The sequence below is a fragment of the Salmo salar genome, chromosome 09 (assembly GCF_965601325.2).
Source record: "Salmo salar chromosome 09, fSalSal1, whole genome shotgun sequence".
In the NCBI taxonomy this organism is placed as follows: domain Eukaryota; kingdom Metazoa; phylum Chordata; class Actinopteri; order Salmoniformes; family Salmonidae; genus Salmo; species Salmo salar.
The window spans coordinates 47,749,373-47,774,368 of NC_138299.1; the positions used below are offsets into that span (position 1 = coordinate 47,749,373).

Consider the following 24,996-nt stretch of genomic DNA (forward strand, 5'->3'; position numbering starts at 1 on the left):
GGGGTGGCATTTTTTGGGGGGGCCGCACAGCCCTCCATGTGCTCGCCAGAGGTAGCCTGACTGCCATTAGGTACCGAGATGAGATCCTCAGACCCCTTGTGAGACCATATGCTGGTGCGGTTGGCCCTGGGTTCCTCCTAATGCAAGCCAATGCTAGACCTCATGTGGCTGGAGTGTGTCAGCAGTTCCTGCAAGAGGAAGGCATTGATGCTATGGACTGGCCCGCCCATTCCCCAGACCTGAATCCAATTGAGCACATCTGGGACATCATGTCTCGCTCCATCCACCAACGCCACGTTGCACCACAGACTGTCCAGGAGTTGGCGGATACTTTAGTCCAGGTCTGGGAGGAGATCCCTCAGGAGACCATCCGCCACCTCATCAGGAGCATGTCCAGGCATTGTAGGGAGGTCATACAGGCACGTGGAGGCCACACACACTACTGAGCCTCATTTTGACTTGTTTTAAGGACATTACATCAAAGTTGGATCAGCCTGTAGTGTGGTTTTCCACTTTAATTTGGAGTGTGACTCCATATCCAGACCTCCATGGGTTGATAAATTGGATTTCCATTGATTATTTTTGGTGTGATTTTGTTGTCAGCACATTCAACTATGTAAAGAAAAAAGTATTTAATAAGATTATTTCTTTCATTCAGATCTAGGATGTGTTGTTTAAGTGTTCCCTTTATTTTTTTGAGCAGTGTATATAAAAATCATTAAGGTAGTTGGTAATATCAGTAGATTTTGTAATGAAAGATGGTGCTGAGTTTGCCTTTTTTTCCCAAAATTTCCTTTAAGCTCCACAGCTTTTTACTAGCATTATTTATCTGTTTCATTGTACAGATCTGCTGTTCCTGACTTTGTTTTCCTCTGTTGGCTGTAGGTGTGAGGCGGGTCGTCTAGTAGAGGAGAACCTTTTACTCAGACAGAAGATCTCAACGCTGAAGGATGAGGACCTGAGAGACAGCCAGGAAGAGATGCTGTAAGAAAACTCATGTTCATGTACATCAGTGTTTCCTGCTCCTGGGGACCATTATTTTTTTATACCCTAGCAATCTTCCCTGGTCTAGTGGAGGTTAAACGCAAGTAAATGCAGGTTACTCAGCCTTTTGCTGAAAAATGCATTTAAAGTATAGGGAGCACAACTTTCTTCACTGTAACTGCAGATCAGACTTTATCCACCTCATATTTTTGTTATTTTTGTTATTTTTTTTTTATACCTCTCTAGGGGGTGTGGGACGGTAGCGTCTCACCTGGCCAACATCCAGTGAAATTGCAGAGCACCAAATTCAAAAACAGAAATACTTATGTGGTGGCTAATTTCTGCATTACCAAATGAGGAGAGTTACAAACACACCAGTCCGAGTTAACTACATCTTTAATAATTAAGATACTTTTGCAAAAGCACTTTGACCTTCAACGATTCACCATTTCTAATGACCCGTTAAGAGTCAACACAATGGCTACTGAGATATTTTATAGCAAATATCCACCCCCCTTTGACATGACAAACCACATATCTTAGGAACAGTTCACAAAGGGACCTTGTACTTTAGAAAGGAGTATCCACAGCCAGATAGCATTCGCTATAAATTATTGTTCAGTTTGGTCCCTAATGACGAGGTTCTAATCTCGTCCCTGGTACTTCATAGAACAAAAACACCATTTCATCCAATGGCATAAATCAATTGTCAACTCTAGATACTCCCATCTCAAGTAAACCCCCTCTTGACTCCACTCCTGGACAAGCTCACTGAGGGGAGTGACTTGCGCACAGACATTGTGGAGACATAATTGGTTCCCCATTAATCACGCCATCCCTTCACATGGTTTAAGAATAGGTAAAGACACATTCACATATGAAGACAATATCATTCTGTCCTCCTCTCTTGCTGATATTCTGCATAGCAACAGAGACATGTAAAAAACAAGTGTGACCTCTCCCCTCTCTGGGCCCCAAGTGACTCAGCCCCAGCTAAGGGAAACGTGCAACTGAAAGACACCAGAGTCCAAAGCATATTATACTAATAAAACATCTTAATTATCAATGTTACCCAACTAATTCTGATTCATCCACCACACTCATTATAAAAATTCATGAAACATACAAGTGTTCTACATCAGTTTAAAGATTAACTTCTTGTTAATCCAACCACGGTGTCAGATTTCAAAAAGACTTTACGGTGAAAGCAAACCATGCGATTATCTGAGAACAGCGCCCAGCAGACAAATCATTACAAACAGTTACCAGCCAAGTAGAGGAGTTACACAAGTCAGAAATGGTGATTAAAATCTATCACTTTGATGATCATAGTTGGGTTGCACTCACAAGACTCCCATTTACTCAATAAATGTTTGTTTTGTTCGCTAAAGTCCCTCTTTATATCCAAAAACCTCCGTTTTGTTTGTGCGTTTTGTTCAGTAATCCACAGGCTCAAAGGCAGTCAAAACAGCCAGACACAAAATCCGAAAAGTATCAGTAAAGTTCGTAGAAACATGTCAAACGATGTTTATAATCAATCCTCAGGTTGTTTTTAGTCACAATAATCAATATTTCAACTGGACAAAAACTTTGTCAATATAAAAGGAAAACAAGAAAAGTGCGCTCTCGGTCGTGCGCATGAAAAACCTCTGGGACACTGCAGGTCCAAGACACTCCCTCATTTTTCAGAATACAAGCCTGAAACAATTTCTAAAGACTGATGACATCTAGTGGAAGCCATAGGAAGTGCAATTTGAATCCTAAGTCAATGGAATCCATGTAGGCAGTCAATGGAAAACTACAAACATAAAAAATCCCACTTCCTGGATGAATTTCTCAGGTTTTTGCCTGCCATATCAGTTCTGTTATACTCAGACATTATTTTAACAGTTTTAGAAACTTTGGAGTTTTTTTTTTCTATCCAAATCTACTAATTATATGCATATCCTAGCTTCTGGGCCTGAGTAGCAGGTAGTTTACTTTTGGGCACGCTTTTCATCCGGAGGTGAAAATAGTGCCCCCTACCCTAGTGAGATTAACCACTACATCTGTGCTAGCACTTACACACCTGATTTAACTAATCAGCTTATCAAGCCTTTGATTAGGGGAATGAACAGGTGTGTTAGTGCTAGGACAAAAACTCAAATGTGTACCACTAAGTCCCCAGTACCAGGACTAAGGAACACTGATGTAGAGTATCGAAGCCCGTAATATGGTACAACTGTATTTTTCATTTCATTGGGTCGTTGAACTTGAACTTTTCTTCGCCCCCTATCTTAGCTTCAAACTGGAGCATTTCAGGAAGGAGAAGATTTCTGCGCAAAAGAAGACGGAGAGTTTCAAGAGACAGGTAGGACGAGAGTCAACCAACTGACTTTATCAGCGATATTAATGTTACCCTTTGACTTGGTTCTAGGGGCTGTGCATTGCACTTAAGACCATGGTTCCTTTGTGCTAACACGGGCAATACATGGCAACTCTAATAAATCTAGATCGGTGTCAGAAAAGGTGTCATTTTTCTCTATATAGTGAACTACTTTTGAGCAGGGAATAGGGTGCAGGCACTGGTTACAAAGTAGGGTATTGTATAGGACGTAGGTAAAAAGTAGTGCACTATATAGGGAATGGGGTGCAGGCCCTGGTTACAAAGTAGTGCACTATATAGGGTTCCATTTGGGATGACCGCTAAATCTGCATCCTCCCCCCCCCCCCGTAGATCTCAGTGCTTCGTCTCCGCAGTCAGCAGCTGGAGGATGAGAACGAGCAGCTGTCGGAGAAGAACGCCCAGAACGCAGCAGGAGTGGAGGGGTTGAGCCAACAGCTGGGTGAACTGCTCAGACAGAGTGAGAGACAGGAAGCTGTCAGAGACCAGCAACGTACTGTACCGGGGGATGAGAGGATGAAGGTAAATGAGGACACAGTTGTTTTTAAAGGGATGGTTCAGGATTTTGGCAGTGAAGCCCTTATCTACTTCCCAGAGTCAGGTTAAGTCATGGCCAACCCAGTTCCAGGATAAAGGGACTAAGGGTACAGTTGAAATTGGTGAGGGGCACAATTTTGGGGGGGGTTATTGCATTGGTATTATGTTGAATTCTGCTTATATCACACTATACCACAATAAACAAAGTTAAAATGCCGAGGCCATTGAGTGCTTTTGAAATGATAGTTTGGTGTCAATCTGTATCAGCACAATGGACAGCGCCCTACACACAAAGCAAGGCCATTTTGGTCATGAATATAGGCTGCAAGATGGGATGTTTGTAATAGTTGAATTACCCTATGTGAATGCAGCCGTACACCATAATAATAATGCTTGTTTGAACTAAATAGGCTATGGCTAATAACACGTAATGCTTTTTACAGCTAAGCTAAGACGCTAACTAAACTCTGTTGTGATGAGGCAGAGTTGAGTGAAGCAGTTTTCAACGGTTAACTTGACCCCGCCCTTTTTATAAATCAAATATTACAGGCGGAAGCCTATCACGTTATTCACTTAGCGTACCACAGATGAGAAGCGTGTTTTCTTTTTTTCTTGCTTTTTATGGAAACCCAAAGAAGTCATACCTACCCTCCCTAGTGGCTTTCCATAGCCCCCCCCCCTCCCCCTACATGTCCATGGTGCTGACACAGCGGAGATAGGTTGACACAGACTGTGCACCAACCTATCGTATTTTATATTGGGACATAAAACTCAAAGTTGAGGGGGCTCAAGTTTCAACTAGGGGGTGGGGCGGCTAAGCCCCCTCGTGGCGCCGGGGTCTGGCGCGTGAAGTGATAATGTTATGTCCTCTTTGAGTCCAGTATGAAAGAAGTTAGAAGTAGGTTAACAAGCAAATGCCTATCTAGAGTTAAAAAAAAAATGGTACGAGTCCATCTCACTCTGGGCAAGTTGATAAAGGGCTTCATTGACAAAATCCCCAAACTATCTCTTTGAATCTTTTGATTGTAGTCACAACCTGTTTCTCAATTCATCTTCGCTCGATTCCTCTTCGTTTCTCTTCCTCAAAATTGCATTGGACAAGAAGATTGCATGTCCCTGCTCTCTGGTTTTCTTCTCCAGTGTGTTTTAAGTAGGAGATGAGGATGGAGAGGACTGGATAAATAGAGAAAAAGCCATTGGTGGTCCTAACGACTTGTTTTCCTGTATCAGATGGCAGTGTGCGTGTCTGCCCTGGAGGCGGAGCTGACCAACGCTGTGGAAGGGACTGTACTTCTAGAGGTGGGCAAGGCCCAGCTGGTGCTACAACTCAATACCCTCAGAGATAAGGTGAGATGTGAGCAGATTATAAACATTATGTAGTAAAAATCAAATAGAATCATCCTTAACTCACTTTTTTAAAAATTTGTATTAAACTTTTATTTATCCAGGTTAGTTTAGTATTTTGCAAGGGAGACCTGCAGAGACCTACTAGCAGTTTCTGTATATTATATACCGTATGTTACACATGGATGTAGGGGTTTAGATACATTATGGTTAAATTGGTTATATGGTACATACAACCCCATTCTTCTTCGCCTTGTCCATCTGTAGGTGGCTAAGATGGGGGCTGTAGAGTGCCAGCTCTCCCTCCTCCTGCAGGAACGCAAGGCTTTGGAAAAACAAACCCAGGGATTACGCAACCAGCTAGCCAAATCTCAGGAGAGGGTAAGGATACTCTGTTCAGTCGGGCAACCTTTTACACTGCCTGGTCAATAGTAGTACACTTTTATAGGGAATAGGGGGTGCCTTTTGGGACGTACCCTTGTCAACCACTTATGACACAGTAGTGATCTACAATTAAAATAGTTACCACTTTCATTCAATATCATCATCAATTATAATGGACGGTATGTTCTGTGTGTGTCAAGCCGAAGACACATTTCAACATTGCAAAGACAATTAAGTATTTCTAATTAATTATGCAACATTTGACAAATTCTATGACTCTTATTGATTTATGTGTTTAGTCAATATGCTTTGTAGTGTCAGTCAGTATTTATGTAAAGTTTCCAAGAAATCCTGGCTGGAGGATTCCTGAATCACAAGGGAATTATAAGGGAATCCGGACTCCTCCAACCAGGATTTCTGGAAAACCAGGGAATTTAAGGAAAGTTAGGGGAACTTTGTAACCCTATTCATGACCAAGGTGGTCTCTCTCAGACCCAGGTGTTGGAGGAAAGTCTTAAGTCTGTTAACCTCCAGAGCGGCTGTCTCAAGTCAGACCTCCGCGTGACACAGCAGGAGAAGGACACCCTCAAACAGGAAGTGATGTCACTGCACAAACAGCTGCAGAATTACAATGATAAGGTGAGGCCTACTATGATGACACGCTAATTGATTGGCTGGCTTCTGTTTGTTTGGTTAGTTGATTGGCTGGCTTCTGTTTGGTTGGTAAATTGATTGGCTGGCTTCTGTTTGGCTGGCTAGCTGGCTTCAGGTTGGTTGATTGGCTGGCTTCAGGTTGGTTGATTGGCTGGCTTCAGGTTGGTTGATTGGCTGGCTTCAGGTTGGTTGATTGGCTGGCTTCAGGTTGGTTGATTGGCTGGCTTCAGGTTGGTTGATTGGCTGGCTTCAGGTTGGTTGATTGGCTGGCTTCAGGTTGGTTGATTGGCTGGCTTCAGGTTGGTTGATTGGCTGGCTTCAGGTTGGTTGATTGGCTGGCTTCAGGTTGGTTGATTGGCTGGCTGGCTGGCTTCAGGTTGGTTGATTGGCTGGCTGGCTGGCTGGCTTCAGGTTGGTTGATTGGCTGGCTGGCTGGCTGGCTTCAGGTTGGTTGATTGGCTGGCTGGCTGTCTTCAGGTTGGTTGATTGGCTGGCTGGCTGGCTTCAGGTTGGTTGATTGGCTGGCTGGCTGGCTTCAGGCTGGTTGATTGGCTGGCTGGCTGGCTTCAGGTTGGTTGATTGGCTGGCTTCAGGTTGGTTGATTGGCTGGCTTCAGGTTGGTTGATTGGCTGGCTGGCTGGCTTCAGGTTGGTTGATTGGCTGGCTACAGGTTGGTTGATTGGCTGGCTACAGGTTGGTTGATTGGCTGGCTGGCTGGCTTCAGGCTGGTTGATTGGCTGGCTGGCTGGCTACAGGTTGGTTGATTGGCTGGCTGGCTGGCTACAGGTTGGTTGATTGGCTGGCTACAGGTTGGTTGATTGGCTGGCTACAGGTTGGTTGATTGGCTGGCTACAGGTTGGTTGATTGGCTGGCTACAGGTTGGTTGATTGGCTGGCTACAGGTTGGTTGATTGGCTGGCTACAGGTTGGTTGATTGGCTGGCTACAGGTTGGTTGATTGGCTGGCTGGCTGGCTGGCTGGCTACAGGTTGGTTGATTGGCTGGCTGGCTGGCTTGCTTGAGGTTGGTTGGGTAGTTGATTGGCTGGCTGGCTGGCTAGCTTGCTTGAGGTTGGTTGGTTGGGTAGTTGATTGGCTGGCTTGAGGTTGGTTGGTTGGGTAGTTGGCTGGCTTGAGGTTGGTTGGTTGGCTGGCTAGTTGGGTAGTTGGCTGGCTTCAGGTTGGTCAGTTCTAGTCATTATATTTCTCTAATTTCTTTTTTATTTATTTCACCTTTATTTAACCAGGTAGGCAAGTTGAGAACAAGTTCTCATTTACAATTGCGACCTGGTCAAGATAAAGCAAAGCAGTTCGACAACATACAAAAACACAGACTGGTTGTTAGGTTGGTATAGAAATATTAAAACGGGCATCCAGTCAAATTGCTGTGGTCTGAGCAGCTTTGTCCCTTATAGTATATTTCTATGGGTCAGATAATGCTCAGTCTCTCAGCTGATTTGTTATTGTGACATCTGATGGGTTTTCCTGAATCAGAACCAGGTTCTGGAGATGGCCCTGCACTCCAGTGGATACCAGAGCCAGCATAAGAAGCTGTACCAGGATGAGCTGGCCAGGCTGGTGGAACAGGAGCAGCAGCAGCTGAGGCAGGAGAACGAGAGGCTGACCATGGAGCTCCACCACACCAGGGACAAGGTGAGATTACGGATGGATGGATGGATGGATGGATGGATGATGGATGGATGGGACAGACTCATTCATCCATTCGACAAAATATAAAAAATCATATCTGACTTAATGTCTCAAGATCTTTTAAGTTTGAGGTTTAGAGGACAGCGGTACACCCTGCATATGAGAATACCTCTATCAAACCCTGTATCATCTCCTCACAGCTGGAGGCAGCCATCTTAACCGTGAAGCAGCAGAAACAGCAGGGCCAGTCCAGCGTGGGGAAGACTGTAGAACAGGAGAAGACTGCTCTGAAGAGAGAGCTGGACATGATACATCAGGAGCTACTCTCTGCTCAGAAAAAGGTCATCTAACAGGAGGATCTACTCTTACACCTGCTCTGATTGGTTGGCTAGCTAGCGTTAGCTGATTGATTGGTTGAGTTACACTTTCCCTGTACATCAATAATATCAACCTGTGTAGAAAAGGAAAGCTTACCTCCACATATAATTCACAAGAAACTTGTATTTCTGAAGCAGTCAGCTTTTGACATTGTCTGTTATACAGGATCTTTCCTTGTTATCTGATGGTCTTGTGTGCCCGGCGTGATGGTGTGGTTTGCAGGTGTGTGAGGTTCAGCGAGAGCTGGAGAGTCTACGTCAGGAGAATGAGGGGCTGAAGATCCAACAGGTCCCACTACAGGCCTGGCTTCTGGAGGTCAGTTCTCTGCCAACCTTCCCTAACTTCCCCCTCTTGTACTCTGGACTTTAATCTACCTGTCAAACACCTGTCCTCTTTTTAATGTCACCTTTCTCCCTATTCCTTACTCGTCTGTAATTTCCTATATAAATAGGAACGTACATCTTCTTCAACGAGGACTATCCTTAAGCTGTGCGCCAGAAGAGGAAAGAACTTAGCCCAGCCATAAAAGCTGCCAGAGTGCGTGGAGACACTGCTTATATCCGCTATGACAGGATCATTGTCCTCCCTCCCAGAAGCCTGGAAGGGATGAGAGAGAGCCAAGCCTATGGCTTCAACCCTACAGCACACACACCAACTGTTTAATGTACTTTTTTTTCCCTCTTGCTTTGTCTGCTCTTTTCCATTTTGTCCGTCTCTGATAAGCTACCCAGGAAAGGGCTGAAAATAACCCAATTTAATATATGTCCCCTTAGAAATAAGGTTCATGAAATCAATAACTTGCCAACATTCGATAGCGTTTATACAGTTCCTTCGGAAAGTATTCAGACCCCTTCCCCTTTTTCCACATTTTGTTACGTCACAGCATTATTCCGAAATGGATTAAATACAACAATCTACACACAATACCCCATAATGACAAAGTAAAAACAGGTTTTTAGACATACCTTATTTACATAAGTATTCAGGCCCTTTGCTATGAGACTGGAAATTGAGCCCCGGTGAATCCTGTTTCCATTGGTCATCCTTGATGTTTCTACAACTTGATTGGAGTTCATCTGTGGTAAATTTAATTTGTTTCGGCATGATTTGGAAAGGATGAGGTCTATATAAGGTCCCACAGTTGACAGTGCATGTCAGAGCAAAAACGAAGCCACGAGGAAGAAGGAATTGTCCGTAGAGCTCTGTGGAAGGCCACCAAAAACATTATGCATCATTGAAGGTCCCCAAGAACACAGTGGCCTCCATTATTCTTTAAATGGAAGAAGTTTGGAACCACAGACTCTTCCTAGAGCTGGCCGGCCGGTCAAACTGAGTAATCTGGGGAGAAGGGCCTTGGTCAGGGAGGTGACCAAGAACCCAATGGTCACTCTGACAGAGCTCCAGAGTTCCTCTGTGGAGATGGGAGAACCTTCCAGAACGACACCCATCACTGCAGGACTCAACCAATCAGGCCTTTTTGGTGGAGTGGCCAGCCGGAAGCCACTCCTCAGTAAAAGGCATACGACGGTTCGCTTGGAGTTTGCCAAAAGCCACCTAAAGGGCTCTCAGACCATGAGAAAAGTACAGAGATCCTTGATGAAAACCTGCTCAGGACCTCAGACTGGGGCGATGGTTCACCTTCCAACAGGACAACAACCCTAAGAACACAGCGAAGACAACGCAGGAGTGGCTTCGGGACAAGTCTCTGGATGTCCTTGAGTGGCCCAGCCAGAGGCCGGACTTGAACCCAATCGAACATCTCTGGAGAAACCTGAAAATAGCTGTGCAGCAACACTCCCCATCCAACCTGACAGAGCTTCAGAGGATCTGCAGAGAAGAATGGAAGAAACTCCACAAATACAGGTGTGCCAAGCTTGTAGCGTCATACCAAAGAAGACTCGAGGCTGTAATCGCTGCCAAAGGTGCTTTAACAAAGTACTGAGTAAAGGGTCTGAATACTTATGTAATATTTTAGTTTAAATGTAAATGTGATCTTTAAATAAAATATATACGTTTTGAATACATTTCTAAACCTGTTTTTGTGAAGTTAGGGAGAGGTGGAAAATCTATTGTTATCGATCAATAATGACAAACCTCCTGGCATTGACAACGTCGATGGAAAGCTACTGAGGATGTTAGCTGACTATAGCTACTCCTATCTGTCATATTTTTTTATATTAGCCTAGAGTAAAGTCTTTGTCCTCAGGCCTGGAGGGAAGCCAAGGTAATTCCACTACCCAAGAGTGGTAAAGTGGCCTTTACTGGTTCTAATAGCAGACCTGTCAGCTCTTAGCAAACGGTTGGAAAAAATTGTTTGACCTAATACAATGCTATTTCTCTGTAAACAATTCAAAACAGACGTTCAGCATGCTTATAGAGAAGGGCACTCAACATGTACTGCACTGACACAAATGACTAAATGTATATACACTGCTCAAAAAAATAAAGGGAACGTTTAGAAGTGTGATTGACTTGGAGTTAAACACAATGTGTGAAATCAAACTGTCCACTTAGGAAGCAACACTGATTGACAATACATTTCACATGCTGTTGTGCAAATGGAATAGACAACAGGTGGAAATTATAGGCAATTAGCAAGACTCCCCCAATAAAGGAGTGGTTCTGCAGGTGGGGACCACAGACCACTTCTTAGTTCCTATGCTTCCTGGCTGATGTCTTGGTCACTTTTGAATGCTGGCGGTGCTTTCACTCTAGTGGTAGCATGAGACGGAGTCTACAACCCAAACAAGTGGCTCAGGTAGTGCAGCTCATCCAGGATGGCACATCAATGCGAGCTGTGGCAAGAAGGTTTGCTGTGTCTGTCAGCGTAGTGTCCAGAGCATGGAGGCGCTACCAGGAGACAGGCCAGTACATCAGGAGACGTGGAGGAGGCCGTAGAAGGGCAACAACCCAGCAGCAGGACCGCTACCTCCGCCTTTGTGCAAGGAGGAGCAGGAGAAGCACTGCCAGAGCCCTGCAAAATGACCTCCAGCAGGCCACAAATGTGCATGTGTCTGCTCAAACGGTCAGAAACAGACTCCATGAAGGTGGTATGAGGGCCCGACGTACACAGGTGGGGGTTGTGCTTACAGCCCAACACCGTGCAGGACGTTTGGCATTTGCCAGAGAACACCAAGATTGGCAAATTCGCCACTGGCGCCCTGTGCTCTTCACAGATGAAAGCAGGTTCACACTGAGCACGTGACAGACGTGACAGAGTCTGGAGACGCCGTGGAGAACGTTCTGCTGCCTGCAACATCCTCCAGCATGACCGGTTTGGCGGTGGGTCAGTCATGGTGTTGGATGGCATTTCTTTGGGGGGCCGCACAGCCCTCCATGTGCTCGCCAGAGGTAGCCTGACTGCCATTAGGTACCGAGATGAGATCTTCAGACCCCTTGTGAGACCATATGCTGGTGCGGTTGGCCCTGGGTTCCTCCTAATGCAAGCCAATGCTAGACTTCATGTGGCTGGAGTGTGTCAGCAGTTCCTGAAAGAGGAAGGCATTGATGCTATGGACTGGCCCGCCCGTTCCCCAGACCTGAATCCAATTGAGCACATCTGGGACATCATGTCTCGCTCCATCCACCAACGCCACGTTGCACAGCAGACTGTCCGGGAGTTGGCGGATGCTTTAGTCCAGGTCTGGGAGGAGATCCCTCAGGAGACCATCCACCACCTCATCAGGAGCATGCCCAGGCATTGTAGGGAGGTTATACATGCACGTGGAGGCCACACACACTACTGAGCCTCATTTTGACTTGTTTTAAGGACGTTACATCAAAGTTGGATCAGCCTGTAGTGTGGTTTTCCACTTTAATTTTGAGTGTGACTCCAAATCCAGACCTCCATGGGTTGATAAATTGGATTTCCATTGATTATTTTTGTGTGATTTTGTTGTCAGCACATTCAACTATGTAAAGAACAAAGTATTTAATAAGATTATTTCCTTCATTAAGATCTAGGATGTGTTGTTTAAGTGTACCCTTTTGTTTTTTTTGAGCAGTATATTATTAATGGGGTAGATTGTAGCTTCCATCAATGTAATTATCTGCATTTCCCATCCCCCATATATACAGTACCAGTCAAAAGTTTGTACACCTCCACATTCAAGGGTTTTTCTTTGTTTTTACTATTTTCTACATTGTAGAATAATAGTGAAGACATCAACTATGAAATAACACATATGGAATCATGTGAACAAAAGTGTTAAACAAATCAATATATTTGTTGTTTCTTCAAAGTAGCCACCCTTGGCCTTGATGACAGCTTTGCATGCTCTTGGCGTTCCCTCAATCGGCTTCATAAGGAATGCTTTTCCAAAAGTCTTCCCACATATGCTAGGCGCTGATTTTCCTTCACTCTGCGGTCCAACTCATCCCAAACCATCTCAATTGGGTTGAGGTCGGGTGATTTGTGGAGGCCAGGTCGTCTGATGCAGCACTCCATCACTCTCCTTCTTGGTCAAATAGCCCTTACACAGCCTGGAGGTGTGTTGGGTCATTGTCCTGTTGAAAAACAAGTGATAGATGGCTGGCGTATTGCTGCAGAATGCTGGTTAAGTATGCCTTGAATTCAAAATAAATCAGACAGTGTTGGGGTGCTTTGCTGGTGACACTATTACAACACCACCTCCTCCATGCTTCACAGTGGGAACCATGCATGCGGAGATCACCCGTTCACCTACTCTGCGTCTTACAAAGACACGGCGGTTTGAAACAATCTCACCTCATCAGACGACAAAGTACAGATTTCCACCAGCTCGTGTTTCTTGGCCCAAGCGAGTCTTTTCTTCTTATTCGTCTCTTTTAGTAGTGCTTTTTTGCAGCAATTCGACCATGAAGGCCTGATTCATGCAGTCTCCTCTGAACAGTTGATGTTGAGATGTGTATGTTACTTGAACTCTGAAACATTTATTTAGGCTGCAATTTCTGAGGCTGGTAACTCTGAGCCAAACCCTAACCCGGACGACACTGGGGCAATTGTGCGCCGCCCTATGGGACTACCAACCACGGCCGGTTGTGTTACAGCCTGGAATCGAACCAGGGTCTGTAGTGACGCCTCTAGCACTGAGATGCAATGCCTTAGACCGCTGCGCCACTTGGTAACCCAAGTGATGGACTGTCGTTCCTCTTTGCTTATTTGAGCGGTTCTTGCCAAAATATGGACTTGGTCTTTTACCAAATAGGGCTATCTTCTGTTTGCTACCCATACCTTGTCACCACACAATGGATTGGCTGAAACGCATTAAGAAGGAAAGAAATTCCACATTAACTTTTATTTCGATTTATTGCAATATATTTTTATGTTCCCCTAACCCTACCATCCCTCCCGTAGTTGGAGTAATTTAATCAACGACAACAACTCTTATACATATATATACATTTCACGGAAACATTTTTTTTTTATCTCATCCTTCAGCTACCCTCAACCCCTCCCATCTTATCTCTGAAGACCGTCCAGTTTTGATTTCTTTTTGCCATCTATTTGTAACTGTGCTGTTTCAAAATGACAAATTTGGTTGAAAGAAATTTGATAAGAAGATTGTGGCAGATGTACTGTTAGATTTCAGTACAACCTTTTTGTATTATTGACCATAACCTGTTGAAAACAACATGTGTTATGGCTTTTCAACCTCAGCTCTGAATCCACGATATGGCAATCTATCTAGTAGACCTCAGAGGATTTGTAAAAAGAAATTTATGGAAGCTTCTCTGTCACATGTAAAGTGTGGTACCGCAGGGCAGCTCTCTAGGCCCTCTACTCTTCTCTATTTTATTTTACCAATGACCTGCCACTGGCATTAAACAAAGCATGTGTGTCCATGTATGCTGGTGAATCAAATCAAAGTTTATTTGTCATATGCACCGAATACAACAGGTGAAATGCTTACTTACAGGCTCTAACCAATAGTGTGGGGAAAAACGGTGTGTGTGTGTGTGTGTGTGTGTGTGTGTGTGTGGGGGTAAGTAAAGAAATAAAACAACAGTAAAAAGACATTTGAAAATAAGAGTAGCAAGGCTATATACAGACACCGGTTAGTCAGGCTGATTGAGGTAGTATGTACATATAGGTTTGGTTAAAGTGACTATGCATATATGAACAGAGAGTAGCAGTAGCGTAAAAAGAGGGGTTGGCGGGTGGTGGGACACAATGCAGATAGCCCGGTTAGCCAATGTGCTAACCACAGCTAATGAAGTCACTGAAACCCTTAACAAAGAGTTGCAGTCTGTTTTGGAATGAGAGGCCAGTAATAAAACTGGTCCTGAACATCTCTAAAACTAAGAGCATTTTATTTGGTACAAATCATTCCTTAAGTTCTAGACCTCAGCTGAATCTGGTAATGAATAATGTGGCTGTTGAACAAGTTGAGGAAAAACTGACAGCATCACTTGTTTTTATAAGAAACATTCATGTGTTGGAAATCCCAAATTGTTTGCATAGTCAACTTAATTACAGCACTGATGCACACTTACTCTACTAGACATGCCACCAGGGGTCTTTGCACAGTCCCCAGGTCAAGAACAAATTCAAGAAATGTACAGTATTATACAGCGACATGAGTGCATGGAACTCCCATCTTATATAGCGCAAGTAAACAGCAAACCTGGTTTCAAAAAACAAATAAAGCAACACCTCACAACACAATGCCTCTCCCCCATGCGCACACACTCCATGTTAATGTTTTTAAATGTATGTAAATTGGTAAGTCTTGTCTAATGTCTTTTCCGTTATGTGTCGGACCCAAATAAGACTAGTTGGTTGGCATCGGATAATGAGATCCTATCAAATCCTCCGTCTCTTTCCTAACTGTATCTCTCCTGTCTGTCACTCCTCTCTTTCTCCTGACTCTCTCATTATCTCATCTCCTAACATTCAGCCTTGTCTCTCTAGGCCCAGCTGGGTGGTCTGCTGCCCCCCTCCCCTCGCAGGATGCCTGGTGAGTGGCGAGGACAACACTGCGAGAACGACCACAACCCAGAGAACATACAGGTAGGAGAGATCAGGGCTACCCATCACTTCCTATTGCAGGCGAATCGCACCTCTAACTGGAAGTCAATCCTCAGATCTCCTTCTTGTTCTTTGAATCAATCAATGCAGCTGGCATATCTGGTGATCTACAATCTAGCACTTAGTATACAGTATCTTCACTCTTACTGTGTTCAACAGCTATTTACTGCTACTATCACACTTTATACACTGTCCATTCTACAGCTCTGCATCATATCCTGTTGATTATGGGAATACCTGACTCTTCTGATCTCCCTTTATTACACTCTGATGGGACCTGAACCACAAATACCTTGATTACATTATTATTATTATTATTATTATTATATGAACTGAACCACAGACACCTTGATTACATTTATTATTATAGGAACTGAACCACAGACACCTTGATTACATTTATTATTATAGGAACTGAACCACAGACACCTTGATTACATTTATTATTATAGGAACTGAACCACAGACACCTTACAAAATGTCCCTCCATTTTCACTTTGGGGATATAAATGTTTGAAAATAGAAGTAAGAATTGAAATGCCTTTTTTTGGGGGGGGGGGGGTTCTGTAGCTGGGACATTTTGTCCTGGTTTCATCACCACACCCACTGCCTTGCCATCTTCATGTTCTCTCACGTGTGTGTTTTGTAGTAGGGCTGACCCCATTTAGTCGACTGGTCGATTGTTTGGTCGATAGGCTGTTGGTCAACCCGAGATTCTTTAGCCGAGCAGTCGCAGTATATTTTCTGTTTTCATGGTGCACCAAACACCTGCCTGTTTCAGTGGAATAATCCATTATTGAGGCCACTGGGATGGCACAGTCCATCACCTGCCTGTCTCAGTGGAATAATCCATTACTGAGGCCACTGGGATGGCACAGTCCATCACCTGCCTGTCTCAGTGGAATAATCCATTACTGAGGCCACTGGGATGGCACAGTCCATCACCTGCCTGTCTCAGTGGAATAATCCATTACTGAGGCCACTGGGATGGCACAGTCCATCACCTGCCTGTCTCAGTGGAATAATCCATTACTGAGGCCACTGGGATGGCACAGTGCATCACCTGCCTGTCTCAGTGGAATAATCCATTACTGAGGCCACTGGGATGGCACAGTCCATCACCTGCCTGTCTCAGTGGAATAATCCATTACTGAGGCCACTGGGATGGCACAGTGCATCACTCTAAGAAATTGTAGATCGTGATATTATGTAAAAAAAATAATGGCCCAACGCTAATAAATATATTATTATTTTATAACAAATGTGCTTTCTCCCTCTCGCTGTCTGTGTTTCTGGAACATAATATTCAGTGCACTGTAAAATTGGCGCCTTTCCCTATGTTGCTATGTTAAGCAGCATGTTGGGATTGAGAACAATGCAGCAGAAACGAGGAAACAGCCCTTAGCTGAATTGTCTAAGAAAATTGAGGAAGAGGAAATCCCAATTTAATTTGGTCTAGAATCAATAGCCTAACATGCTGACCAGACTGCTCGCGCGTCTGCCATCGCACACATGTTAGTTTTGTCCACCCACACCAGACGAGGACACGCAAGTTGGAGTGTGGACCTCGATCACCCACGTGGGTATATGCTCTTAAAAACCAATGAGATGGTAGAGGCAGGACTTGCAGCGCGTCAAGCGTAACAAATAGAACCAAGTTCTCTCTGGTACACTTATTTAGTGTTTACACTGTTCCAAATGGTCAGACTAAATATTGTAATCTAACAACAACTGTTTGGCACACAAATATTCACACAACACTTCCTCATATACCCTCTTTCTACTTGATCACACAACGCTTCCTCCTATACCCGCTTTTTACTGGATCACACAACGCTTCCTCCTATACCTGCTTTTTACTTGATCACACAACGCTTCCTCCTATACCCGCTTTTTACTTGATCACACAACGCTTCCTCCTATACCCGCTTTTTACTTGATCACACAACGCTTCCTCCTATACCCGCTTTTTACTTGATCACACAACGCTTCCTCCTATACCCGCTTTTTACTTGATCACACAACGCTTCCTCACATACCCCCTTTCTACTTGCTCACCAGTAGTTTCCTAAACAAAGTCAAATGTCTTCCACAGATCTGACTTCCCCTCCGGAGCGTTCGCCGGTTTCGAGTTTATTTTTCACGTCATCCACATCCATTTTGCTGTCAAGTGTTCAGGTTTTGTTAATTTATTTATTGACGTATTTATGATAGGCTATAGGTCAGGCGTCGCATGCGATGCTTACATGTTTTGTGTAAAGAGCAAGTGTTGAGGGCATAGGGGACATTTTTTTCCCCCTTTAACAAATGAGGGATTTCAGTAACAGAACTTTTCAGTCAGTAAGAAACTAAATGGCTGTAATGATGTGGCAGCTTCAGCACGGACAGCGCAATAAACACTTACTGTGCTGTGGTGCCTTTTCTCTGCAGTAGGGAGGAGAGAGAGAGAGAGAGACAACGTGGTGCCTTTTCTCTGCAGTAGGGAGGAGAGAGAGAGAGACAACGTGGTGCCTTTTCTCTGCAGTAGGGAGGAGAGAGAGAGACAACGTGGTGCCTTTTCTCTGCAGTAGGGGAGAGGGAGAGAGGGAGGGAGGGGGGAGAGAGAGACCTTTTCTCTGCAGTAGGGGAGAGGGAGGGAGGGGGAGAGAGACCTTTTCTCTGCAGTAGGGGAGAGGGAGAGAGAGAGGGAGGGAGGGGGAGAGAGACCTTTTCTCTGCAGTAGGGGGAGAGGGAGGGAGGGGGGAGAGAGACCTTTTCTCTGCAGTAGGGGAGAGAGGAGAGAGGGAGGGAGGGGGAGAGAGAGACCTTTTCTCTGCAGTAGGGGAGAGGGAGGGAGGGGGAGAGAGAGACCTTTTCTCTGCAGTAGGGACTCGCTGTCATTTTTGTTACCAGTGTGACCATCGGGCTCTTGAGTCCATTTGTGTGATCAAACGGTGTGCTTAAAGTATCAGACAAGCTCAGTGCATATGTAGTTGATTTTATTCAAACATATAAGGTGTGTGTAAGTTTAAACATTTCGACCAATCGATTGGTCGTAAGAACAGGATGACCCTGATTATGATTTTGTCTGGGACAGCCGTAGTGTGTGGAGAGGGAACATTCTGGGTTTGGTTGTGTTTTCTCTAGATTCACCATGTCTGTCACTTTCTATTCTGGTGGGGGTTGGTGCTCAGATTGCACTGCTAAAGCCGAGCTAAGCGTTGAAGGTTTAAAGGACTCGAGGCCTGGATGGAGGGGTGAACCCTGGTGAAGTCTACCTGCCTTCTCTCTCCAGGATGCTGCGATGCCAGAACAGAGGGCCGCTCATGCGGACAGCTACCGGAGGATTGGTGGACTCTGACAGCAGCTTGGCAGTTTTAAACATCCCCTAGTTCAGTTTCCTAGCTTTCTGACTGTCCGCCATCACCTAACCCCACCTGATTCTCCGAGGCTCATCTCCCCTGAATTCCCCCTACCTGGCAGTTTCTAACTCCCTCCAAACCTGTCCTCACCTAACCCCAGCCCCACCTGATTCTCCAAGGCTCATCTCTCCTGAATTCCCCCTACCTGGCAGTTTCTAACTCCCTCCAAACCTGTCCTCACCTAACCCCAGCCCCACCTGATTCTCCAAGGCTCATCTCTCCTGAATTCCCCTTACCTGGCAGTTTCTAACTCCCTCCAAACCTGTCCTCACCTAACCCCAGCCCCACCCAATCCTCCAGGAATTCCCTGAATTTCCCCATATCCCACTTTCTTGAAGCACTGGAAGACGGAAACTTCTGGGAGCGTGTTCCTCTGCCTTCCGTCCTTATAGGAGATGACCAGGTACCTGAATAGGGTGTCAGAAACAGCTCATTGTAAGGGAATGTCTAATGAGTGTATGTATCCACTAGGTGGTAGAGTATGAGAGTAAAACAGGCTAGTCTTTTGTTATTTTCCTCAAATCAAAGTGCATTCTTCAGCTCTTAACTGTTGATTCAAACAAAGGTTCATGATATATGCTCTGATTGCAGTAGATTCCTAGTTTCAACAGAATGTATCATGCATATTGATATTTTTTTGCAGTTAACCCACAACATCAATATCAACCGATTTTTATTCATCTTTGTCACATAGGATTTTAATAACCTTTTGTTGGTGAACATGCTCACCTCTCACTACAGGTACGGTATATCTGAAAGTACTGTGGTTTATTGTAAACTGGACCAGTTCATTACCAACCGTATTGAACTCAAAAGGACCAACAACAGTTTTGATTTGTAAACAAATGTCCACATTTCTCATGATATTTATCAGAATGCTTTGACTCATGTTCTTCCATCACTTGTGTCATGTTGCTGTAGCAACCATGTTAGTATAGTCACTATGGTTCTTCAGGATCTTTGATAGTCCAGACTCAGAATAATAAAATCCAGGGTCTTTTAGATAATGTCAAACCACAGTTTTATTCTCTTTTGCTCTGTGTATTTCTGTTTCGTTCATTTTTCGTTCATTTTCCTCTCTGATTGTTCTGTTGAAACATCTTTGTTATTGTAAGAATATATTACCACATAGAAGACAATCAGTTTTCTACACCTATTTGCCAGCTATGAGCATTTTGCAGGTCATACTTAAGTGACAATGCCCAAGAAGCCGTAGTTTTTGAGGATATAATTGGCACGGGTGTTAGGCCCGAGAGGAAGTCAAGGGCCAGCAAACCGTGCCAATATATCCTCCAAACACCGGCTAAGATGGCATTATTTTTATACAACGGGTTACCAACATATTCAAATAATGATTGACATATTTTAATTAATGTTATTTTGATGAATTTATTCGTACCATTTCATCCTTCCATAAGATGTAGTCCCGAACCAAATCTAGGGTTGCTACCCAAACCGGCTGGTTATTCGTTCTATTGGTTCCGTTCCATTGCCAGAGACGCGACCCAGTCGTTCGTTCCATTGCCATACGGGAAGGAAACGTTCTTATCCCTTGCTCACGAGCCAGCCATCCAGCTACGGCTAATTTACAGTCACGTCAAACAGTGCAGACAGAATAACAACAGTAGATGCATTTGTTTGAGTTGACACTTACACGTTAATTACTACAGGACTGTTGGAGATTGAATTTAATATTGAAACAATGTTGCAAATGTCTGAGAGGCTGTAAGGTTTATGCAAATTTCCGCTGTTAAACTAAATGTTAGCCTAAAAGAAATTAGATGTCTAGAAGCTTTTTATTGTGGAGATTAAGTTAATAATTTCACTTCCTGTGCTGATGAGACAGTGGATTGCGCATTCAAATGGAACAGAGTAAATATTTTAACGTCATAGATTTAGCTGGTGGTAATTTGTGGAATAGACACCGGCTAGACTGCGCTTCCCTGTGGTTAAGTTGGTAGAGCATGGTGTTTGCAATGCCAGGGTTGTGGGTTCGATTCCCACGGGGGGCCAGTACAAAAAAAAACAAATGTATGCATTCACTACTGTAAGTCGCTCTGGATAAGAGCTTCTGCTAAATGACTAAAATGTAAATGTAACCAATCCGCATTAGACCCACCCGTTTAAAGCCAGACATGCAGTACCGTACTCCAAATGATTTACTTGTGTGATTTTTAAACCATACGTGTATTTATTTTTCTTTTCACTTTAAACATGCCAGATGGTGCATAAAGATGGTTAAACATGCCAGATGGTGCATAAAGATGGTTAAACGTGCCAGATGGTACATAAAGATGGTTAAACGTGCCAGATGGTGCATAAAGATGGTTAAACGTGCCAGATGGTGCATAAAGATGGTTAAACGTGCCAGATGGTGCATAAAGATGGTTAAACGTGCCAGATGGTGCATAAAGATGGTTAAACGTGCCAGATGGTACATAAAGATGGTTAAACGTGCCAGATGGTACATAAAGATGGTTAAACGTGCCAGATGGTACATAAAGATGGTGCATAAAGATGGTGCATAAAGATGTTAAACATGCCAGATGGTACATAAAGATGGTTAAACATGCCAGAAGGAACATAAAGATGTTAAACATGCCAGATGGTACATAAAGATGGTTAAACATGCCAGATGATACGTAAAGATGGTTAAACATGCCAGATGGTACATAAAGATGATTAAACATCTCCATAACTCTTCTCCATCACCAGGATGAGAGGGTGATGATGATAATGATGAAGATGGAGGAACGTATGAGGGAGATCGAACTGTCGCTGCATAACGTCAAGCTGCTTCTCAAAGAGAAGGTCTCCCAACTGAAAGATCAGGTACACTTTAATCTATAGGCAAAATATATGATTTACTATTTACATTATAGTCATTTAGCAGACTTTTATCCAAAATAACTTAAAGGCGCAATTAAGGCCTTGCTCAAGGCCACGTCAACAGATTTTTCACCTAGTCTGCTCTGAACCAGCATCCTTTCTGTTACTGGCCCACAATTTTTCTGTTACTGGTCCAACACTCTTAACCTGCTGCCCCTGTTAAAGCCCTCAGTCAGTGGTCTCTTTACAATGTTATCTCAGGATCTGTTATCACTTTTTCTATATTGGTTTTTACTGAGTGAGGTTGCCTAGCAATTATTTGGACTTGGATAATGTCACATGAGAGTTGTTTATTGAGCCCTCTTACAAGTTGTTACAAAAGAAAAGAAATGTATGGAATCGATGCAGTGTAAATGTATCATGACACGGTATCAAGGTTAGACACTTAGTGACAGTTGCTGTTGTAAAAAGGGCTTTATAAAATAAATGTGGTTGGTTGGTTGATGGGTCATGTTCTCACTCTGTTCTGTCTCCAGCACCATAAGAACGGTAAAGCTGATTTGTTGATCAAGGACCTGTATGTGGAGAACGCCCAGCTGCTGAAGGCCTTGGAGATGACCGAGCAGAGACAGAAAGTAGCAGAGAAGAAGAACTATCTACTGGAAGAGAAGATCTCCAGCCTCAACAAGATAGTCAGAGACCTGAGTCCCTCACGCCTACCCACAATGCCCTACCATTTTACCTGTTCCTAACACTCCACCTGAGCTCCTCACCCCTACCTCCCGTACCCTACCACTTGACCGGTTCCTAAGACTATACCTCACCTGAGCCCCTACACCCAGTCCCCTCACCCCTACACCTAGTTGCCTACCCCAAGTTCCCTACCACTTGACCCTTTCTTATAATATTATACATTACATTTGTAGAGCGCTTTTCATAAATCCCAAAGCTCTTTACAGAGAAACCATTCAAAGAAAAAAAGCTTTAATGAAAGGACTAAAGACATTAGGTGAGAAATTAAGATACTTTATTAATTCAACCGTTTAAAAAAAAAAAAAAAAACAAGCACACACAAAATTGGAAAAAGCCATACATGAGTTAAATCATGGAGGAAAACACACAGTCTGGGACTTATTTCCATTGCGGTCCTCTTGAAACAAGATGGCTAGTCAAGATCCATCACGGTTGAACACAGTATTACAGCGAGATATAAAAACAAAGAAGAACAACATCTATCTCATCATACACAAGACACACAGAATATTAAAGGAGGCGACAAGGACGGAACAATAAAACTTGAAACGTGACACCAACAGACAACACAACATAGATGGCATAAAGTGAAAGACAGTTTGAAGAAGGGTTTTAGGTGTTTCTTTGGGACTGCAAGGAGTCTTTGATCATTTGACCGGAGTGAACCTGAAGACTGTTTGGGGCTGAGGAGTTAACTGAGTTATTGGGGACCAGAGCCATTGAGGGTTTTTGAAGACTAACAGGAGGGTTTTGAAGTTGGTTTTGAATTGGGTGGGTAGCCAGTGGAGGCTAGAATGGGGGTGATGTGGGCAGATCCCCAGGTTCCTGTGCGGCACTGTTCTGCACAATCTGCATCCTGTGGATGCTTTTTGAGGGGGAGACCATCAAGGAGGGCATGCAGTCATTGAGTCGGTAGGTGGCGAGGTAGTTAACCAGCAGGTCTGGAGAGAACAGGTGATGTTTCTCAGGTGAAATAATTATTTTTTTTGCAGACCTATTTTTATTTTTTTATTGTCGGAGAAAGTGAGGGGTCCAGTAACACACCAAGGTTGGAGACTGAGGAGGACAGTAGGACGGAGTGGCCGCCAAAGACTACACTCTACCTGAGCCTACCTATGCCCTACCTGAGCCCACCTGTGCCCTACCCCCAGTCCCCTAGCATTTCACTACACTCGCAATAACATCTGCTAACCATGTGTATGTGACCAATAACATCTGCTAACCATGTGTATGTGACCAATAACATCTGCTAACCATGTGTATGTGACCAATAAAATTTGATTTGATTTATTACCCATCAACTGGTCCTAATGTAGCAGCCAGGTGCTAGACAGGGATGGAACTTGATCGTTACACTGACATTCCACCTGAGCCCCTACCCCCAGTCCTTTACCACTTTACCTGTTCCTAATGTAGCAGGTGTGAGCTGAACATGGATGGAACCATCTATGTCATTGGACGGAACTACAGCATTACACTACCATTCCACCTAGTGGCATACCCAAGCCCCAATACTTGTACATTACAGCGTTATCGTCTACCCTGAGCGGTATACTACAAAGAAGGATCAATGAGTTAGCCATCTAACTTTGATTAGCAACCAGAAATAACTTGATTTTTATGGTTGATTGCAAAAGCTAATTCTAGAAATGTATTTTTTTTGTTTGTTAAATAAATGAGACCATGCCCATTTCAAGCTTATCGTTATTACAAAAATAAAACGTTATATCAGAATATTTAGGCACATTAGCAATCTAACACTTTGATCCTGCTTTGTAGTGTACCCCTCTGGTCCTGTTCTCTCCAGTCCAACACCAGTCCACCACCAGCACTTGTTTTACCACTGTCAGTAAAGTATTACACCAGCTTCTTCTTCATTTAAAGTATGAAAACATTGCAGATGTTTTTATTTTAATTATGACATTTAGAAACGTTTCAACGTGTTTTTTTAATTTTTATAGAGAAACTAGTGCTTACATAGCAGATGACATTCCATGCGTATCAAAATAATTTTTCATTTAATCTCCAGGTTTTGGAGCATTTTATTAATTCTCATCATACTAGCTACATGACAGCTCTGAGGGTTATTCAGACGTTCACTTATTGTTAGTTATTTACAAATTGACACATTGTACTGTATGTCCCACATGTCACATACCTACCTTTTTAGAATACAGTACCTTTTTGTTTTAAGGTTTTCATTCATCTTTCTTTTTTACTATGATACTAAACCACTGTACCAGAGAACATTCCTGATAATGAATGACTAAATGACAGCCCATTCTCATATGGGATGTGAGGATATTTGTAGGTATGAAATGAAATGTATGTATTCACTACTGTAAGTTGCTCTGGATAAGAGCGTCTGCTAAATGACTAAAATGTAATGTATTTATTCAGTTGGGCCAACCCTTCAAAACAGACTTTGACAAGAGGCTACTTGGGTTGGTGCAGTGGTCTATTTGGCTACAAACAAGTGCTATCCTTCAAACCACAAAAAAAAAAAATGTATATAGTTAAAAAAAAGTTAGTAAAAGATACAAAAATAAACGTATTTTAAACCTTTTTTTATATATCGTTAAAGAAAACAACGTTTTACCCCCCCTTTTCTCCCTATTTTTACCCCCCTTTTCTCCCTATTGTATTTTAAACTGTGAGCATATGTAGCTACGGTATGACTTCACTGTGGTATT

General features: G+C 43.6%; 1 protein-coding gene across 1 annotated transcript in view; it reads left to right on the plus strand.

Moving 5' to 3' along the window:
* Positions 1-23,600, plus strand: part of LOC106611458 (uncharacterized) — a 64,177-nt gene extending 40,577 nt beyond the window's left edge. The window contains exons 18-29 of the mRNA XM_082955499.1: positions 886-984; positions 3,265-3,334; positions 3,701-3,889; positions 5,135-5,251; positions 5,516-5,629; positions 6,125-6,271; positions 7,778-7,936; positions 8,134-8,274; positions 8,534-8,626; positions 15,204-15,302; positions 21,437-21,553; positions 22,087-23,600. Coding sequence (XP_082811625.1) covers positions 886-984; positions 3,265-3,334; positions 3,701-3,889; positions 5,135-5,251; positions 5,516-5,629; positions 6,125-6,271; positions 7,778-7,936; positions 8,134-8,274; positions 8,534-8,626; positions 15,204-15,302; positions 21,437-21,553; positions 22,087-22,302 — 1,561 coding nt within the window. The 3' untranslated portion in view covers positions 22,303-23,600. The remainder of the gene's footprint in view (positions 1-885; positions 985-3,264; positions 3,335-3,700; positions 3,890-5,134; positions 5,252-5,515; positions 5,630-6,124; positions 6,272-7,777; positions 7,937-8,133; positions 8,275-8,533; positions 8,627-15,203; positions 15,303-21,436; positions 21,554-22,086) is intronic.
* The last annotated feature ends 1,396 nt before the right edge of the window (positions 23,601-24,996 follow it).